This window comes from Equus quagga, unplaced genomic scaffold, assembly GCF_021613505.1.
Source record: "Equus quagga isolate Etosha38 unplaced genomic scaffold, UCLA_HA_Equagga_1.0 73442_RagTag, whole genome shotgun sequence".
NCBI lineage: Eukaryota > Metazoa > Chordata > Mammalia > Perissodactyla > Equidae > Equus > Equus quagga.
In genome coordinates this window covers 6,582,887-6,602,781 of record NW_025802777.1, presented here as the reverse complement: position 1 = coordinate 6,602,781, position 19,895 = coordinate 6,582,887, and the positions used below count along the sequence as shown (strand labels likewise).

Here is a 19,895-nt window from a genome sequence, read left to right as displayed (position 1 = left end):
TGAAAACAGCGGACCCTCAGAACTTCAGCTCTACCACAGCGATCAAATCCAATGCCCTTCATTAAAAAAAAAGAATGGAGGGCTTCTCACCTAGAATCATTTCATGAACAAGAAGGGAACTTAGCTCCTGGAGAAACCCTAGATGATTGCTTTGGAATCTTGTAGGAGCGAAACAGGTATAGGAACAGTTGAGAATCGCCTTCAAAATAAAACCTGTGAGCCCTGGTTAACGTGCCCTCAAACTGCAAAGAATCTGAAGAATGAAAGTTGCTTGCCACAATTTTAAAATTAATTCCGCACCAAAGCATGTGTGTTTTTCACTTAAGAGACTTCAGAAATGGGTACTGCAAAACTGTCAGCGGCAAGAACCGGCTGCATTCATTTTTCACCCCCGGACTGGGATTAGGAGCGCAGTCTCTGGCCACCGCCAGCCTGCACTCAGAGCCAGCGACCCTCCCAGGAGCCATGCATCTGGACCACTACATCTCCTTGGACCCACTTCAGGCTTCTTATGACCACAGGGGTGTGGGGAGGAATCAAAGAGAATATATGGAAAGTTGCTATCAGTGGGCCTCACACACCATCTGAGCAGACAGTCGCTCCTCATGCTTGTTAGTCATTAACTCATTGTTTTTATTAGTTACTATTCTCAATGATTTTCGCCTAGAGGAGCACACCTCTCCTTCTCATTTCTTAAAATATCTTCCCAGATAACAGTTCATTATTAATTTAAAAACTAGATTATCAGGACATAGATAAAAGCTGCTTACTATCTATGTTATCATTCCATCAGTTATCGGTAAATTTGCTAGATTTGGAGTTATGAGGATTTTCATCTTAGTCCTCCTACCAGAGGTCAGGGTTAAGGAATCACAGTTAAAAGTGTCCCTTAAAGTAAACGGGGGATGGCCGGCCTGGTGGCACAGCGGTTAAGGTCACATGTTCCACTTCGGCGGCCCAGGGTTCACTGGTTCAGATCAAGCCATGCTGTGGCAGGCGTCCCACATATAAAATAGAGGAAGATGGGCATGGATGTTAACTCAGGGCCACTCTTCCTCAGCAAAAAGAGAAGGATTGGCAGCAGATGTTAGCTCAGGGCTAATCTTCTCAAAAAAAAAAAAAGTAAATGGGGAGTCTGAAAGGGGGGCTTCAGGACAAAATACCACATTAGGAAAAATATCTTCAGGACTAGTTAAGAAGAATTTTCAACAAAACTATAAGCTAGAAATATCAAAGACTTAAATCCAAACACTAAGGGAAGAAAGCTAATTCCTCATAGGTCCACCCTGACTGTTTTAAATGACCTGTGTAGAAGGATCTGGAAAACAGCATCTTGAGAGGAAGGGAATTTTGGCACTTACCCCGTCACCCCACCTCCGGCTGGAACCTTGAGAGACTCTTTGAGCAATTATGGAGTAAAATTACATCAGAATATACATTAATGAGAATATTCTAAATAATGAGAACGCTGCTAATTATATCTTTTCTTTTTAACGTGAGGCCCAACGCTTTACAGCAACCCTGAGACCCACCATGTGCCCGGCCGGGAGCCTGTGATTCCACACACACTTGTAAAGGCCAGGACAGCAGGCTGGATGATATGAGGTGTGAGAAATGAAAACTTTATGTGCAGACAAATTTAGATTTTTCAAATATTTTCACTAGGGGCATAAATAAAGAGAAATTAGGCCACTGGGATTTCAGAAAACGAAAATACAGACTGTGATGTTTGTTTAAAATTTTAGTACTCAGAATACCCAATACCTAAGGAATAAATAATCCAGCAAGTCACCAAAAGCAACACTTCGGTGGTAACTTCATCCTTTTCATATACTTTAAGCTATTTTGTCCAAGGAAGAAGAGAAGATTGTGTGCATTTAAGCAAAAGAAAAAAGCAAGGGAGGAAAACATATGAACGTGGGAAACACCATATGCATCCTTTTATGATGCAGTCGTTATGTACATATACAAGTGGGGCTACCAAAAGACTTCACTTTTTATTTTTTGGATTTTAAAAAGAAACCCCAAAATCCTAAAATCCAATTTTTGTCAATTTAAATTTATTTTAAATATACTATCATATCTATTTTTAAAAATCCTCCACAGTGATTTACTTATTATAAAGATATCCACACATTACAGCAAGGGTGAGTTTTAGAGTGGACACTCATACCCACCACCTAGAGCCGACCATTAATGTTCCGTTATATTTGCTTTAGTACATATCTATCAACCCATCTGCCCATCCACTTATTGCTGTATGCATTCCAAAGGAAAGTGCAGATACCCTCCCCTGAATAAGCCTGAATACCATTGAACTAGAGTTCAATATTTTAGTTTCTATGTAAATTTACCTGCAGTTGATATAGTCTAAGATCTGCTGGGTCTCGACAAATGCATACACCTGCCTTACCAAAACCCCTATCAAAACAAGAAACATTATCACTCAGAAGATTCCTCATGGCCCTTCAGAGTGATCTCCACCCCCATTGCCCAGAGATAATCACTCTTCTGATCTCCTCCCACCACAGATTAGGTATGCCTGTTCTAAAACTTCATAAAATGGAATCATACCATATGTACTCTTTTGGGGAAAGCCTCTTTCAGCAGACATAAAGTTTTTGAGATTCATGCAAGCTGACGCATGTATCAGCAGTCCCTTCTTTTTTCTTGAGTGGTGTTCAACTCTATGAATATGCTACAGTGTATCCGTTTAGCTGTTGATGGACATTTGGGTTGTTTCCAGGTTTGGCTATTACAAATAAAGCTGTTATGAAAAACATGTACAAGTCTTTGTGCAGACACATATTTTAACTTATCCTGGGTAAATAACTAGGCATAGGACCGTTGGGTTGGAAACGAGGTACACATTTACTTTTATAAGAAATTGCCATGCCGTTTCTTCAAAGTGGCGTACCATTTTACATTCCTACCAACGATGTGATGTTTGGAAACCGTGGTCGTTCCATATCCTCTCCAATATTTGGTGTGGTCAATCTTTCTATTTTTAGCTACTCTGGTGGGTGTGAAGTGGTATCTCCTTGTGGATTTAATTTGCATTTTCCTGAAGAAAGAAAATGTTAAGGATCTTTTCATGTGCTTATTTGGCTGCGGACGTTATTTTGTGAACTGTTATTCAACGGGCTATTTGTCATTTTATTATTGAGTTGTGTAAGTTTTTTATATATTGTAGATAAGATATCAGTATTTGTCAGATATATGTTTTGCAAACACTTTCTCCCAGTGTGTGATTTGTCTGTTCATTCTTTTACCAGTATTTTTTCATAAGCAAAATTTATCAATTTTTTTATGGTTATTGCTTTCTGTAACCAGTTGATGAAACCTTTGCCTACTCCCAAGTCATGAAGATATTCCATTTTCTTTTAGAAACTTTATAATTTTAGCTTTTGTATTAAGATGTATGATCCATCTCAAATTAATGTTAGTGTATGATGTGAGGCAGGGGTCAAGATTCAGTTATTTTCCTAGATGGAGCATATATCTAGGTATTCCAGCATGACTTCTTGAAAAGACTTTCCATTATCCATTGGATTGCTTTGACACCTCAAAAGCAATTTTATTTTTGTCTCAAATTGTATTCGTATGTAAATAATATGTAAATTTTAGAATCAGCTTATATATTTCTACTAAAACTCCTGCTGTGATTTTGATTAAACTTGCCTTGAACTCATAAATCAATTTAAAGTAAACTGGCATCTTAAGAATGTTGAGTCTTCTGATCTTTGATGATGGTATCTCTATTTATTTAGATATTCCTTAACCTCAAAGGGTTTTCTAATCTCTCTTGTGAACTTTTCCTTGATCCATGGATTATTTAGATGTGTGTTGTTTAATTTTGAAATATTTGTGAGTTTCCTAGATAGATTTTTGCTAATGATCTCTAATTGAATTCCATCGAGGACAGAGAATGTATTCTATATGATTTCAATCACTTCATGTTCATAGAGACTTGTTTTACAGCCCAGCATATAGTCTACCTTGGTGAATATACCATGTGCACTTGAAAAGAATGTGCTGGATGAAGTGTTCTGTAAACATCAATCAGGTAAAGGTCGTAACAGTGTTATTCAGATCCTCTGTGCCTTCCATGGATTTTGCTTGGTTGTTCCATCTCTTGTTAAAAGAGTGGTGTTAAAATCTCCAGCTATGATTCTGGTCCTATTTTTCTCTTTAATTCTGTCAATTTTTGCTTCATGTATTTTGAAGCTCTCTTATTAGGTAAATACACATCTACGATTGTTATGTCTTTTCAATGAAGTGACCCTTTTATCATTATCTTTATCTTTTCTAACTCTTTGTCTTGAAGTCTGTTTTATTGGATGTTAATAAAGTCATTCCAACCTTCTTAAGCTTACTGTTTGCATGGTATATCTTTTTCCATCCTTTTACTTTTAAGCTATCTATGTCTTTTTCTTTTTTTAAAGGAGGTAGTCCTTTGTTTGAAATTTTTTTTCTTCCTAAAACCCCAGTATATAGTTGTATAACCTAGTTACAAGTGGTTCTAGTTCTTCTATGTGGGATGCCACCACAGCAGGGCTTGATGCACACAGTACATAGGTCTGTGCCCAGGATCCGAACCAGCGAACCCCAGGCTGCCAAAGCAGAGCATGAGAACTTAACCCCTCAGCCACAGGGCCGGCCCCCTATCTGTGTCTTTTTAATTAAAGTGTGTCCTAAAGAGAACATACACTCAGGTCTTGCTTTTCTGTTTAATCCATTCTGACATTCTCTGCCTTTTAACTGCAGGGCTTAGTCCATTATCATTTAATGTAATTACTGATAAGGCTGAATTAGGTCTACCATTCTGTTCATTTTTGGTTTTTTCCTTCTATTTTTTGTTTCTCTATTCCTTTTTCTTCCTGCTTTCTTTCATATTATTTGGACAGTTTTATTTAATTTTCCTATTGCTTTTTTAGCTATACCTCCTTGTCTTACTTTTTTAGTGGTTACTCTAGAGTTTACAATATACATGCTTCATTTATATATCTACCAAGTTTATATTGTACCATTTCACATTGGATGTAGAAATGTTGCAATCACATAGGTCCATTTCCCACCCCTCCACTGTCCTTTATGTTAGAATTGCTATATGTATTACAAGAACATATGCAAAATGATGTTATAAATTTTGCTTTAAACATTTTAAAGAAATTAGGTGGGAAAAAATATTTTAAATTTACTCGGATATTTGCCATTTCATTCCTTCCTAAAGATCCAAGTTTCCACCTGGTGTATTTCCCTTCACCCTTTGGAACTCCCCCTGGTATTTCTTTCCAGCAGGTCTGCACTATGACAAATTGTCTTAGTCTTCTTTTATCCGAAAACGTATTTTTTAACCTTCCTTGTTGAAATATATTTTTTCTGGGTATAGAATTCTAGGTTGACAGGTTTTTTTCTTTGAGCCCTTTAACAATAGTGTTCCACTCTCTTCTGGCCTCCAACATTTCTGACAAGAAATCTGTGGAAATTCAATTCATCATTCCTCTGTATGTAAAGGGTCATTTTCCTCAAGTTGCTTTCCATATTTTCCCTTTATCTTTGGTCTTTAGCAGTTTGACTAGGAGGTACCTAGGTCTATTTTCATCATATTTACCCTGGTTGGGGTTTGCTGAACTTCTTGAACCAGTTGATTTACATCTTTCACCAAATTGGGGGACCCATTTGGCCATTATTTCCTCAAATAGTTTTTCCTGCCCCATTCTTTCTTCTCCTTCTGGGAGTCCACTTATACATATATCAGATGTTTTGATATCATCCCACAGGTTCCTGAGGCTCAGTTTATTTTTTTCAATGTTTTGCTCTCCTCTTCACACTGGATAATTATCATTGTTCTATTTTCAAGTTCACAGAACTTGAGAACATGAGGAAATATAATTAAATTCATTATGGCTGATCTTTGAAGGGTTACTGTGAACTAAACAAGCCAAAAGTTATGTCATTCTAATTTTCAAAGGAAATTGTACTAACTAGAGACGTCCTATCCCCATTGAAATTCAAGGAAATAGGGAAAGTACTACTATTGAGCACGAAGACAGTACAGGAGCTGTAGGCACTTTCATATATACCCTTCTATTTAATCCAGATCACAACCCATTAATGTAGGTATTATTGCCGTATTTTACAGACAATCGTACAGAGGAACAAACTAGTTAAGTAACTTGTCCCAGTAGAAAGCTCAAGAATTGGGACTTTAACTTAGAGCTCCCATTATGGCTGTTTCCAGCACACATCTCATAAAAAATTTAAGAAAATTACTAAGAATTAAACATGTCAGCTAACCTGATTTCCTTTTGTCACAAGATTAGCATATAGGCAGATGTTGGAAATACGGTGGCCGGGGGGGGGGGGGGGGGCGGTATAGTGTATTATGATTCCAGCAAAGCAACTATTGGAGGTAATATGGTATTAGGGACTAAGAATTAAGGCTCTCAAGAAAAACAGATCTTTTAAATGCTGCTGCCATCATTTAACACTTTATGTGGCTCTGGTCAAACCATTTCAACTCTCTGAACAATAGCTCCTTCATCTCTTAATATGGAAACTATAATGGTACCTATCTCCTAGGGTTTTGGTAAAGACTGAACAGGAAAGATGCACATAATGCACAACACTTGCCACACAGCAAATGCCAAATTAATGTTAACTATTATTATTAAGGCATGACATCTCTGTGGACAAAAGATGGAATAATGTGAAATAATTGTATAATAGTGATGAAATATTGTAAATAACAACAAATATTATTAGGTTCATCCTATAATTAGTGTGTCTGTTTTTGCTTTATAATTTTCCAATTACCTTTTGGAAAAGAAATATCATAATGAGTCATTAAAGAATTATATAGAACCGCTGGCTCAAAAAGAAATATGCTTATTTATTTATAATAGGAAAACACTGGAAATGACAGGAATGTATTCATTGGAGAATGCTTAAATAAATTATGGCCAAACTATATGCACTCAGTAAAAGATATGTTTTTAGCAGACCATTTGATTGCATGGGAAATGGTTATTTCATACACAATATAATCATAATTTTACATATGTTGTATTAGAGGAAAAAAGACTAGAAGGAAATATACCAAAAGATTAACATGACTTTTACAGGTGGTGGGTTATAGATGATTTTCATTTCCTTATAGTTCCAAGTTTTCTATAATAAAAAGAATTCTTTTATAATTGAAAAATATTTTGAGGAAAACTAATTTGAGTAGTTTTATGTACCCTGATTAACTTCTTTATCAAGGGTTTTGGTCCTTCAGACCTAAAGTTTTGATCTCCAACATGGGGATATGAAGAAATGTTTATTACTGGACATGCTTAGAGAAAAGATGATATGGGGATAAAGGAGGCCATAATAACTACCTTCCAATATCTGAAACTATCTTAACTAATTAACAAATATCTTAACTACCATTTTGGAGAAAGTCAAATTTTCTCTATTTGGACCCATGGCCACATTTCCTTTTTGGAATGGGATGGGGTTAAAAGGACCCATCCCGGGAAAGAGCTATCCAAAGATAACTGAATAAGCTGCCTTAGGTTATAAGAACTCAATGGATATTTGTCAACTGAAGACATGCAGGAAGCTGCTCACCATCAGGATGCTCAGACACATCCGCAACACTGCAGAGGGAGTTCGGGCAGCAGGGGGTGACGGGACTTGCAGGCACCACCTCGACCCAAGAAGCTATGAGAGCTTGGGTATACACTGCTGGTCTAATTCCGGGTTTATTAGATGTCAAATCCTTCATTCTATCCCAATTAGGACATCATTGTGCTGGAAAAACTTGGTCTGTTTCATGTGGAATTGCCTGTACTCTAATAACGGTGCTCTATCTCCGTCGACCTGCAGGAAGCTCCAAGAAGAAAGTTTCTGAGGACCTTTAACAGGTGGGAGGCACTTATGCTCTGCATCAAAAAGAGAGGGGAAGGAAAGGGAAGGCAAGAGAATGGAAGGAGCCAAAACTAAACCAAAAGCTACAGGGGGGCATTTTATTTGAGCTTCTAAACAAAACGAATTCTTGTAAGACAAGCTCCACGTCAGAAATTCACAGCCCTGGCTGGCAACATCCGAGCTTCTTACCTCCACAGATATCGCAGAATATTCAAAATCAAATTACCTTTCGTTATGTTTACATTTGGAAAAGGGGAGAATCCTAGGATATTTTCAGAAGTAGGAAGAATACTGAAAGATTATAAATAAAAATTCCAGGAGAACAGAGAGAAAGCTACAATTTGTATAAATCCTCCACCTCAAACTCTCCACTGAGTGCAAGCATCTGCGACACACACTCCAATTCCAGGGAAAATTCTAGGTTCTCTATCTTAACGCACCAAGCAAGCTTTAGTGGAACTTCAAACTCTAAAATGTTGGCCAAAACCTCATATAAGACAACTACAGACCAGCCCCAACTCCCCTCCCCCAACTCCTACCACTGCGCCACCACTCACTTTATCCTCCCAGTACACCCCTAAGGGTTCTGTGAACTCAGGGGCTTTCTCCACCCAAGCCGAGTACTTTGCTCCATGGCATCATCCCCTGTTGGATTCTGGCTGTTTGGACTGGAAGCCATTCCAGTAGAGATTTTTCCTCTCAGATGTCACTCATCTCTCACTGGAGACATGTGAATAACCACCTGGATAATCAGCCCCCAAAACACAACGGCTGCTTAGCTTACAAGGGCATGGAACCCACACAGCCTTCCCTGGGTTCCAGAAGGGAACCACAGTTACTCAGTCATCACTACTCTTAGTCCGGGCAAGTCAAGAAACTCTGAAGGATGCTGAGTTTTATGACTAATATGCATATAGCTTGGACGTGACACATAAAAACCAAAGAAACATAGTTGTATTCTATCTTGATTGTACAGCACCTACAGAAGGCAGAAAGAACTTACCCTGTAACAGATAAACTTAAATCCCTATGGCTTTAAATCCTTTTGGAACAAGGCAAAGTATAAAAAGAAATAATTCAGCCAATCAGTCAGCCAGCCCTGAAAATATAAGAACTGTCCTCGGTCAGCTGGGCCTGAGTGTCTGAGCTGGAAGGACCCTAGGTACCTTCTTGGGCAATGGTCTTGACACCCATGCCCTGAGGAACCTGGGCTCTGAGAAGGCTCCCCAGCCCTATTGTACAGTGGACTCTGTTTACTATTTCATTCAAAAAGGGGCTTTATTGCTTTAAAAATATTTTTTAAGCCATAGATCTAGTACAACCCTCTTATTTTACCGATGAGGAAACAAACTCTGAAAGTTTGCGTGATTCACCCAACATCACAGCTAGTGTGTCAAAACGACACAAGATAAAGTTACAGCCTAAGTTTTCAGGGTCGTCGACACCATCACCCCCTGCGTAATTTCATTTCTAAGTAAATTCTATACACACATATCATCCAGTTTTAAACTGAAAACTACATTAGCATCCAGATGACCTCTGGAACCAAAAGACAGAAAAAGAGGTAGGTATAGACCTCCCCATAATTCCTGCCTCTTCTCTTGTCTCCTCTACCCTTCCCACGTCCCAAGAAAATACTTCTCTGCCAGGCAATGACTTCATCATTTTTCCTTCTCGCTAATTTGAATACTCTTGTGGGAGAGTCAAACAAAAAATGAAAATGATGAATGACTCCTTGTGCAATGCAGAAAAAATGTGGCATTTGGGATCTCAAAGTGACGGAATACCCCTCATGCAGAAACAGAACATGCTTCTTTCCAAAACAAAAAGCAGAAACAAAGGTATTTCAGAGCCCGAGTATGTTTGGCCAAATGGTAGGTGTGTAAAAGGTTGCAAAGGGGCAGATGAAAGCAAATCAACCCTCACCTCCAAAGCAGGTAAGTGTTTTATTTGAAAGAAAAACAGCAGTTATTCTAAGTGAGTCACACACTAAAGTCAGGGGAGAAATGGAAATGAAGGAGTGGGATGCAGAACAGGGAGAAGGAAAAATATCTGCTTGATCATCCAACACAGTTCCAGATTTTTACTACAACACATTTTTTAACCCCGGGCTCAGCCTCTGTCCCGTCAGCACGTGTATACAAGTGAGCAGCCGTACCTAAATTATCGGGAACACGAAATTCTAAGGATAGTTCAAAATTTTCCATGGAGAAACTGTTAATTCATAAACCAAGTTTTGGCAATGCTGTTTTCTTATCATGCATTTCTCACCGCATCAGAACCTCAGAACATAGTCTCAATTTTCATCTTTGCAGTTTCCAAGGAGGTGGCTATGTGCAGCCCCCACCTGGGGAAAGCACGCATCTTAGTTGGAAGGCAAAGAGGAGATTAAACCCACTCCACGTCAGTCTGTGCAAAGGGCTTTACATTTCATTACTCCCTTTGATCCTCAAGACATGAGTGACATTCCTATGAGCTGGCATCACAACAGCTCATCCATTCTATGCTGAGAAGTCATGGAATTTGCCGCAGGCCAGTAGCCCATGAGGCTCCAAGGCCGTACCCCACACTGTCAGTGCTGTCAGTACCCCACACTGCCTCACCTAGTGTAAGCCAGCCTTCTAAGAAGCTCACTCTGGGTACTCCAGGGTCATTCAAACGGCCCTACTGCTAAGAAATAACTCCCTTGCACTCTATAACTATAGTGAAAAGATTCCCAACCACCAGAGGACTCAACTCCCTTCTACACCACAGTTAATACTCGGCTTTCTCTCTAAGATAAATCTGAACTGGGCAAAAAACATCTAGAGAATTCCCTGTCACCATCTTTACTGATTGAATTTTCTAGACCCAAATATTGCTTTAATGCCTTTTGTAGTCTTTCATTGTTTGTTTAAATGTAACAGAGGCATCTGAAAAAATGAGTATCAAATATAGTATGCAATCAAGCAATTCTGCAGAGAAACAAATATCTGAGATGTTTAAAGAAATTCAAGAGAATGAAGCAATATCAAACCCATGCACTCTGACCAGTGCAAAAGGTTTAGAGGTCTTAAGGAAGACATGAGTAATCCATGGGACTGACGGAAATGTTCAAACCATCGAAGACTTGGCTCTTTCAAATCGACTGTTGATACCCTTGCAAATGATAAAGTATTAAGATTTAAACAAAAAGAAACTCTGATGAAAAGAGAACTGGCTCCACATATTTTAAGGGAAACACAAACATGGGCAATTGACTATGTTTTCTCATCTTTCAAGAATAGCTGGACTCAAACAACACATTTTTGGCAAAATAGTAACCAGTGATGAGCCATCGTTGTTTCTAGGATGACAAGAAAAAACTGTCCAAATCTTCAACAAAAACTCCACCCCAAGACAACACATCACAATCCTGGGCCAAGACAATGCCAATTTGTTTCATGGACACTCACAGCACTGCCCTTGAAGAATGCATTGTGAAGGTCAAAAAGGAAAAAAGAACCACATCGAAAGTTTAAAGAATAATGAGACTTTGAGAAATATAAGCCATGTCCTAAGGGCTTTGCAGACATATTTCAATACATCCTCACCCTATCCTGGGGTGGGATGCAGGTCCCCACTAGGTTCCAGAGCCTACTACACAGACCAGCACACAGTTGGTGCTGAAGAGAATTAGTCAAGTGATTGAACTTGAAAAAGAAAAACTAAAAAGCAGAGACTATTATCAGCTACATCCTACAGATAAGGAAGTGGAAGCTTGGAAGGTTAGTGATGTGTCCAAAGTTACTCGCGTAGTAAAAGGCAGAACTGGGATTCCAACCCAGGGCAGCAATACCCCATCCCAAGAGCTAAGCCCCTAGGTCAAACCAAGATATTCAATCCTCAGTAATGTGAAATGGGTGAACCATGGGGAACTATGCAGTTTCTGCAAATACCTCCCACAACGGGTACCCTACCATAGTATCTAGGGTTTTTTCCCTAAAAATCTGGTATATCCTCAAAAGATTAAGACTGCTACCATTGAGAACAGGCAAAAGACTCCTTGGAAGTGGGCTCCAGAAGAAGAGCTCCCACTGGCTTTCAAGCACAGCAGAAACACCACCACAGCTGGGCGGCTGGTCCTATGTGCCCCTGAAGCAGATCGTGTCCATCGCTAGCATGGCACTGGCTTGATGGTTACACCCCCTCTCTCTCTTCTGTTCAGCAAAAATGGGACCTTTCAGGTTGTCCAATAGCTTAAATGTTGTTCAACACTGAGAGAGAGACAGAGAAGAAAGTCCAATTCTAATGAAAATGCCATCTAAATAGAATACACTGTAACCATCATAAAATGGCAAACATTACAAGAAGTTTACCCTACTTTAAAAAATCAGTTACAAAATGTAAAAATAAATATCCTTGAACGTGAAAGATGAATGTGGAAGCATCTCTGGCAGATAAAAGGCCACTATATAATCCAATTCCAGGGGCTCAGCATGTGAAAGGTTAACTTACTCAGGTGTTGACTTGGGACAAAAAAAGCATGTATGGAGAATTTGCCAGAATAAGCCGTCAGTCATGACCCCCTGAGCCAAAGGCTGAAGTTATATTCTAAACCTTAATTTAGAAGTAAACATTAAAATGAAGGTTTCTTCAAAATTCTCCAATAATTTTCACTTTAAAAGTACCAAATTGGTCCATAAAAAAAAAAAAGCTGACACTAATTATTCCAAAGCAATCAACTTCTTAAAAACCCTTTATTTCACAATTACGCTAACATCCCATTAATTTGGGACACTTACCGATGTATTTATTCTTTGCTCGTTACCTACGTGCACATTAAGAGTACACCAATAACACAATACAGGCATTAATATGTAAAACATCAACAAAAGCCATCTGGAAAGCTAATGAATAATCAAGGGATTTCAAATTAAACTACAGAATTTTCCCTTAGAATCTTTAGGACAACACTGTCAAGTTCAATCTATTCACTTCGCCTCCAGAATCAATTTTTCAAACTTTATGACAGGTCTAATCGCTTCCACCTGTGTCTCCAGCTTGACTCTTGACTGGCATGCTACCAGCCAGGGTGGAAATGTAGACAAAGACCCCTATTAGGATCCGGCTGTTTCTCTACTGTGAGGTCACTCAGCCATTAAATTAGTTCCAGCCCAATTTCTGTCCTCTCAGGCCTCGACTTCAGGGGAGGACGGTGTGCAGTAGAGCGAGTGAGGGGAGCAGAATCAGAAGGGAAGAAAAGGGGAAGAGGTGTTTTTTCGGGACTGACTAGACACGCACACAGAGAGGCGAAAAGCTGGAATTGGCCCCGAATTGTGAAACAAAAATAGTATCTTTCTTAAATGATGCTGGCTAGTCTCCCCAATGCAATTTCCCCCCAAAATTTTTTAAAAAGCGATTTAACGGGTTTGTTTTTCCTCTTCTTTCCCTTTGCTTGTAGAAAGTCAACTGTCTCCCACACAAGGTCTCCTCAACTCACGCGAGGCTAATTCACAAAGCTATTTCAGCCCTCTGAAAGCTTGGAGGTTGCTGAGAGACAGAAAGGCTGGCTGGGTGTAAGATTCTGATCACTCGATCAAAGGACTTGAGCTGAAGGTGCCTCGGAAGGTCTAGAGCCCCAGATGTCACAGCTGAAGAAAGCAGGGCGTCGGCGGGTATTGATATGGCCAAGGTTACACATCTGGGTGGTAATCAAGTCTTCAGTTCCAGCCTTTTCCCTACCAGACTGGGAGCTTTATGGCATCAAGAACGATGCCAGACACACAGTAAGTGCTCAAAAAAAGAACTCACTGACCAGTCTACCCCTCTCCCTGCATCATGTTATCTACTGCGCCCACTTCTCCTTTCTGCCCGAACTCCCAGCGCTCAGACCAAGAAGGGTGCACAGAACTGTATGAACGGAACGTGCCCTGGGATCTGCTCCTTCCAACATGTCGTAAGGCAAGGACAGTACCTTCTCCTTCGTTATCTCTCCAGTTCCTAACACAGTAGCTGGCATACAGGAGGCACTCCATAAATGCTTATTCCATGAATGATGAAGGCAAACTTTAGCCCGATGGAGGCCTGGCTTTCTGTAGCTTGGGAGGTAGACCATGTGTCCACTAGAAGTTGTATCATTATAGGAAATAGCTCTGATAATTCAAAATATCAGTATTTGTCAGTCCTTCTTGACACTCTTCATGGAAAGAATGCTAACCACTAGAACTATCTAGTCTCAAGAAAGTGGAAAATAATACACATTTGATGAGATGGGCTCTCTGTGGGCAACCAGCAATCTAAGCTGGAGCCTGGGGTACTGACCCTGCAGCCCCCCAGGCCATAAGACAGATGCTTCAGCATAGACAGCCCAGGAGCCTTGTGCCAAAGATGCGATTAAGGGCCAGGCCTTTCACCCAAGCCCACTGTTTCATTTGGCCCAAGGGAGCCGCCATCAAATTGGGAGAGAAGAGGATGGGCAGAGCAACAAGGCCTTTAAAAGACCAGAGTTTTAGGTGGAAAAATTCTCCAGACAGGATCTTCAATGGTTATTCCCATGGAACCATCAGAAGCAAACAGGCTAGAGGCCGACTAAAGCTTTGAGAGACTTCTATCTCCATAGAAACCGTGAGGCTGACCCACAAAAGGCCATGAGAGTTCACCCCCAAAACAAGAGGCAGACTGCAAACCTTCACAGGGAGCGGACGGAAAATGCCCATCCTCTCTGATGCCCATCTCAGATGTGGTACAGTCAAGACCCTCCCAAAAGGCAAAGCCAGGACCCCAAGGGACACCAGGCAAAAGAGCTCCTCCGGAAGAGGGTAACCCAGGCTGCCAGGTCTGTGACCAGGGCACGCACTTACTGCCAGGCCCAGGAGTCCTTCCGCTCCCTACCCAGGGCTATTCCATGGTCCCCATTTCAACCACAGCAGCACGGTTCACGGAGGCAGAGAGCGTGTCTGTTTTAACTAAGAGATTGCCAGACCTCAATGAGCCACGTCCAGCCCTGAGAGAGAAAGCTGTACATCCCCAGAGATCCTGAAGCCAATCGAGCGGAAGTAAATGAATAGGATATTAGGCTGTCTTCCTGGAGGAGGGGGTGAGCGTCTTATATGGAGAAGAAAGATGCAACGCGGATATTTGCCACTGTGGCAGAAACTGAAGATTGTTCCTCACCATGTTACTTTCCCTTCCTTTCTTAGGAAGAGAACTCCCAATTTTTAGCCGCTACAAGTCCCAGGGAGACAGAGAAAAAAGATTTTAGAAACCTTACAATAAAGATCTACATTTAATTTAAATTTCATTTCTACACCAGTCCATTAGGTTTTGGAAATTCTTCTTGCCCTGCCTAGTTGACCCATTGATGTGATGTACCATATAATTATTATAAACATTCAGAAATTGGAACAATTTCACACACGGAAAATACTGTGATCTACCAGTCTACACAGCGGTGTGACACTAGAGCCTGACTCTGTTCCAGTGATGATCCTAGGCACTAAGAGATGATGTATGAAATTGGTTGATATGTGTATAGTACATAAAAGCAGTGGCCGGAAGATAAAAGCTTTCAATACACGTTAGCTATTACCATCGTTATTTTTACCATAACAATAGATTGTGTTTCCATTAGGATAGCTCACGTACAATCAAACACAATATTAGCTGTAGAAATGATTTTGGTCTTACTCTTGGAAAGTAATAGGCCAAATATTTCGCTTATCTATCTCATGGTCCCTTTGTGGACAACGCTGGGTCCTTTGGGTATCAAGGTGACCTCCTCAAGTTCCTTCTTCTAAAAAAGGCTACAGCCCCCAGGAACGTCTCACCAGGCTCGCCGACTCACTAGGCTGCGGTGACTGACTTTATCTCCTGGCGTTAGGAGGGGACCCATGTGTGCAGTGGAAGAGGACATCTAGGATCAGTTAAGACGAGCAAAGACTACTGATTCATTTATCTGCTCTGTGCCAAACACAAGGATTAATCATTAATCGTCAAAACGCTTTCACTCTGTGCTCTGCAGAAACTGGACAAAATGAGAAAGAAGATTCCTAAATGCTCTCGGAAAAGCTAAAACAATTCTCTCTTTTGTAAAAATAAAAACTTTTCATCCTACAGAAGGTTCCAACTCCACTATTGTCAAGCTCAGCTACAAAGCTTCAATATCTGTAACACACTTCTAAAACTCCAAGTTGCTTAAGACAGAAATTTTATTTTTAAAAAAAAGTTCAATATCAAAAAGGAACTTACTGATATTCAAGGGTACGAAAGGAGTGTATTTACATGGCAGTTTTTTTCATCCTAAAACTCTAGCTCACCAGGGTGTAAGGAAACCCAATACAGGAGTCTCGGTCTGTCCACTCTGGAGGGCTCCCAGCCTCTTGGTAACACACTGCCCACTTCCCAAGCTCAGAGACTGTAACGCCAATGTTTCAAGATCATGCCGACATAAAATATTCTTCACTATTGTCCACAGAAACAACAAAAACGGTCTGGGAGTGCCAGTATTTTCCTATCTGAATTTTACCTCCCAGAATCTTTTTTTTTTTTTTTAAGATTTTTTTTTTTATTTTTTTCCTCTTTCTCCCCAAAGCCCCCCAGTACATAGTTGTATATTCTTCATTGTGGGTCCTTCTAGTTGTGGCATGTGGGATGCCGCCTCAGCGTGGCTCGATGAGCAGTGCCATGTCTGCGCCCAGGATTCGAACCAACAAAACACTGGGCTGCCTGCAGCGGAGCGCGTGGACTTAACCACTCAGCCACAGGGCCAGCCCCTAAAATCTTTTGTTAAATGTCGTATCTGATTTTTCTATTTAGAAAATGTAATTATAATGGGTCACCCTTTAGATACAATATAGTATTTACTGAGTAAAAAAGATTATCACAGAGTTCATAGAAGCAAGTAATGATTGTTCCATCCACAAGAACAGGCTTTCTCCTCTGCTAGGGATCAAGGGATTGTGGGGGGGAGGGGAGTGGAGGCAGGAGAGGTTGGAACATTGGAAGAAAGCACCAGTGACAAGACAAAATAACTCAGTAACAAGAACCATTCATTACCACGGCTCATATTCCCCTTCCTTCTCTGCCCCCTACATTCTGCCAATTCCCCTGCATCTAATGCTTTTTCTACAAGCTATCTACACAAAACTGCCATTTCCATGACTTTGAATATGAGTCAAGAAAATCCTAAAGTTATCTCATCATTTTAAATCAACATATTATCAAATTCCAGAAATCATTATTAAGAAGAAAAGACAAAATATTTCTATCACGTAGAGTTATGCATGTAACTGTGCAGTCCCACAGGTGAAAATGACTAGAAACTGTGAATCCAGGGGTTGTTTTAGAGTCTTACATTCCTTAAATTCTAGTCCGATGTTGAGGAAAGATGCTTTTCTTATTCACCCCCTCTGGAACCCTATTTTTTAAACTAACTATCTCAACATAATATAAGAGTATTAATTAACACCGACTAATTTGGGAGTTAAAAAATTCCTTTCATCTCTTTTCCATTTTTTAAGCTTTAATCAAAGTCCATAAAACAGAAGGAATGAAAAGAAAAACTTGCCATAAGAGTAAATTTTGAACATCCAAATGGGATTACAGAGTGCTTAAAAAATGTGTTGGATAGGAACATACCAAAACAGATTTTCAAAATACAAAGCTCCAATTTATTTCAATTTAACACAGCCTACATGTTGTTCAAATTTGCTCTCCTAACACTCCTGCAAAATATCTTAAACTAAATGTTTAACACTGATTATAACAACACAAAAGTAAAATGATAACTTGAACAATAATGCCACCTGTTAAACATGTTTTTTCATAACGTTCTTTTTTCCATGGACATTCTGAAAGGCCTGATTAAAAGCAAAGAGTCGCAAAACACAAAAATCCCCCATTCTTTAAAACACAAACCTTTGATCAAAGAACTTTAATTTCACTTCCAACATTTTAACTCTTCTGGGACGGGGTACTCCCACCTTGCCAATGGGTTTATTAAGACTCTTGTTCTGTATCTCTATCCCTTCTCCCCTTGCACTGGTTGGAGAGAACTACAAACACAACTGGATTCCTCTAAGCAGAGGGAGAACTTACCCGTCCAGAAGACTCATCGTGGTGGGTGTCACTTCAGCAAACAGAATTACTTTTCCAAGTTGCTTTGTCTGCAAATTTTGTCGGTAGATGTCTAAGTTAAAGTTTTCTGATGAGAAGGCCTCCACGTCAGTCACCACAGGTATAGCAGCGGGGGTGATCTCTATTTCAGATGTGTACGATGAAACAAACTTAAGGGAGACCTTGCTGGATTGTATTACTCCTTCAGGATCCACACGTTTCCCCAGCCACTGCATAAGAGGATCCCGGATTTCCTGTGTCACAAAGAAAGAAATGGAAAGGTCATAATTCGGCATTACATTAGATGACGGTAACTTTTCTTAAAATACCATTTTGGTAATACAAGTACTTCCTAATTCATGACCAATAAAAGCTAGAGTAACATATTCCATACATTTAAACTATTATACAATAGACAATACATATATGAAGTATGCTTATACTATAAAAAAAAATACTGTTCATAACCCAGGATCCAGGGAAATAAGTACAATTCATTATTATACTTTCTATTCTATATTATATCCTAAATTCTTGAAATCTTCCTCCAGCTCTAGTTCATGAGTAATTTGCTAGTCCTCTGTGCATTTCACAGAAAACTTATAGCTTTATACTTTCACCTCACACGGAAATTCATTATCCTATCTGGGAGAGGGACCCTAGGTGAAAGAAGTCACAGAACATAAAGCAAATCTTATCTATTATAAGATAACAGAGCATTCAGTCTCGGCCTTATCCTGCAGACAAGTTGAACACCACCAGCCTGACGGGTCACCAACAGGGATGGAGAATTTTCACACAGGGAAAATAACGGGGTACGCAAAAGCTACTTTCTTTTTGCCCCAAATGTAGGTCCAGGGAGGGGAAGGCAGAAACCTTTGTAACCCAGAACAGAGGTCTCTACTCTACCCGAGGGTGCAACTTCCTCTCAGACCCCAGAGGGCCCAGAGGCCTCCCTCTGGAGTGGGGCATCAGGGACCTGCAGGGTTAGGGGAGTCATCATCCCAAGCATAGAATGTATTGACATCTTTCGGTCACAGCAAATAGAGATCCAGGCTCCTAGCCACCTTCGTGCAAATGCCAGGCCTTTCAATAGAGAAAACATGTCCCTCAGTTAACATCAGGGGTATGAATGTCCCAAAGCTCCAAGTGGCTACAGAGAAGCAGCTTCAAAGATGAAATTTCATTCAACTAACTTCAATTAATGAACCTTTAAAAATCACTTCCAATTTGCAGGAAATAGAGAGGATAGAGGAACAAGTTAAATGACTTCAGAAGGAAGCAATTAAAAGAAATCCCGAAGGTGAGACATTTTACAGGACAGGAATCTTCACAAAGACAAGGTCACAGAGGAAAAAGCCAGATTGAGGCGGGGGGGGGGGGGGGGGGGCGGGGGGTTGGGCCGGTCTAGATGAGAAGGGACTTAAGAGAGAGCATCAAATACAAGGAATGGCCCTTTATTGGATTCTGGTTTGAACAAATTCGCTGGAAAAGACATTTTGAGAGAATTAGGAAATATGAATATGGACAGCATATATTAGACAACAAAATGAATTAGTCAGTTTCCGTAGGCGTGAAAGAGGTACTGTGGAGGCATAGGAAAACGTCCTTAATGTTGGAAATGTATATATGTCATGATATCTATCATTTATTCCCAAAACAGATGGAGCAAATAAGGCAAAGTGCTAATAATCATTAAATTTACTCAACGGGCATTTGGCGTATTTATTACGCTAGTCTCTCCATTCTTCTCCATGTTTGAAAACTGTCATAATTAAAAGTTGGGGGGGAAAAAACCATTAAAAATGGTAAAATAAACACTATCATAAAAACAAGAGATTCAATTAAAATATTTCGGTAATCTATTCATGTAACAGGTATTACGGGATGCCTACCATATGGCA

General features: G+C 40.0%; 1 protein-coding gene across 2 annotated transcripts in view; it reads right to left on the bottom strand.

The window, feature by feature from the left end:
• The window catches only part of LOC124234277 (biotin--protein ligase-like), a 184,386-nt gene that overhangs the window by 116,777 nt on the left and 47,714 nt on the right, over positions 1–19,895 (bottom strand). For both annotated transcript variants that reach the window (XM_046651538.1, XM_046651539.1), the window contains one exon: positions 17,974–18,245. In XM_046651538.1, the coding sequence (XP_046507494.1) occupies positions 17,974–18,245 (272 nt within the window). The remainder of the gene's footprint in view (positions 1–17,973; positions 18,246–19,895) is intronic.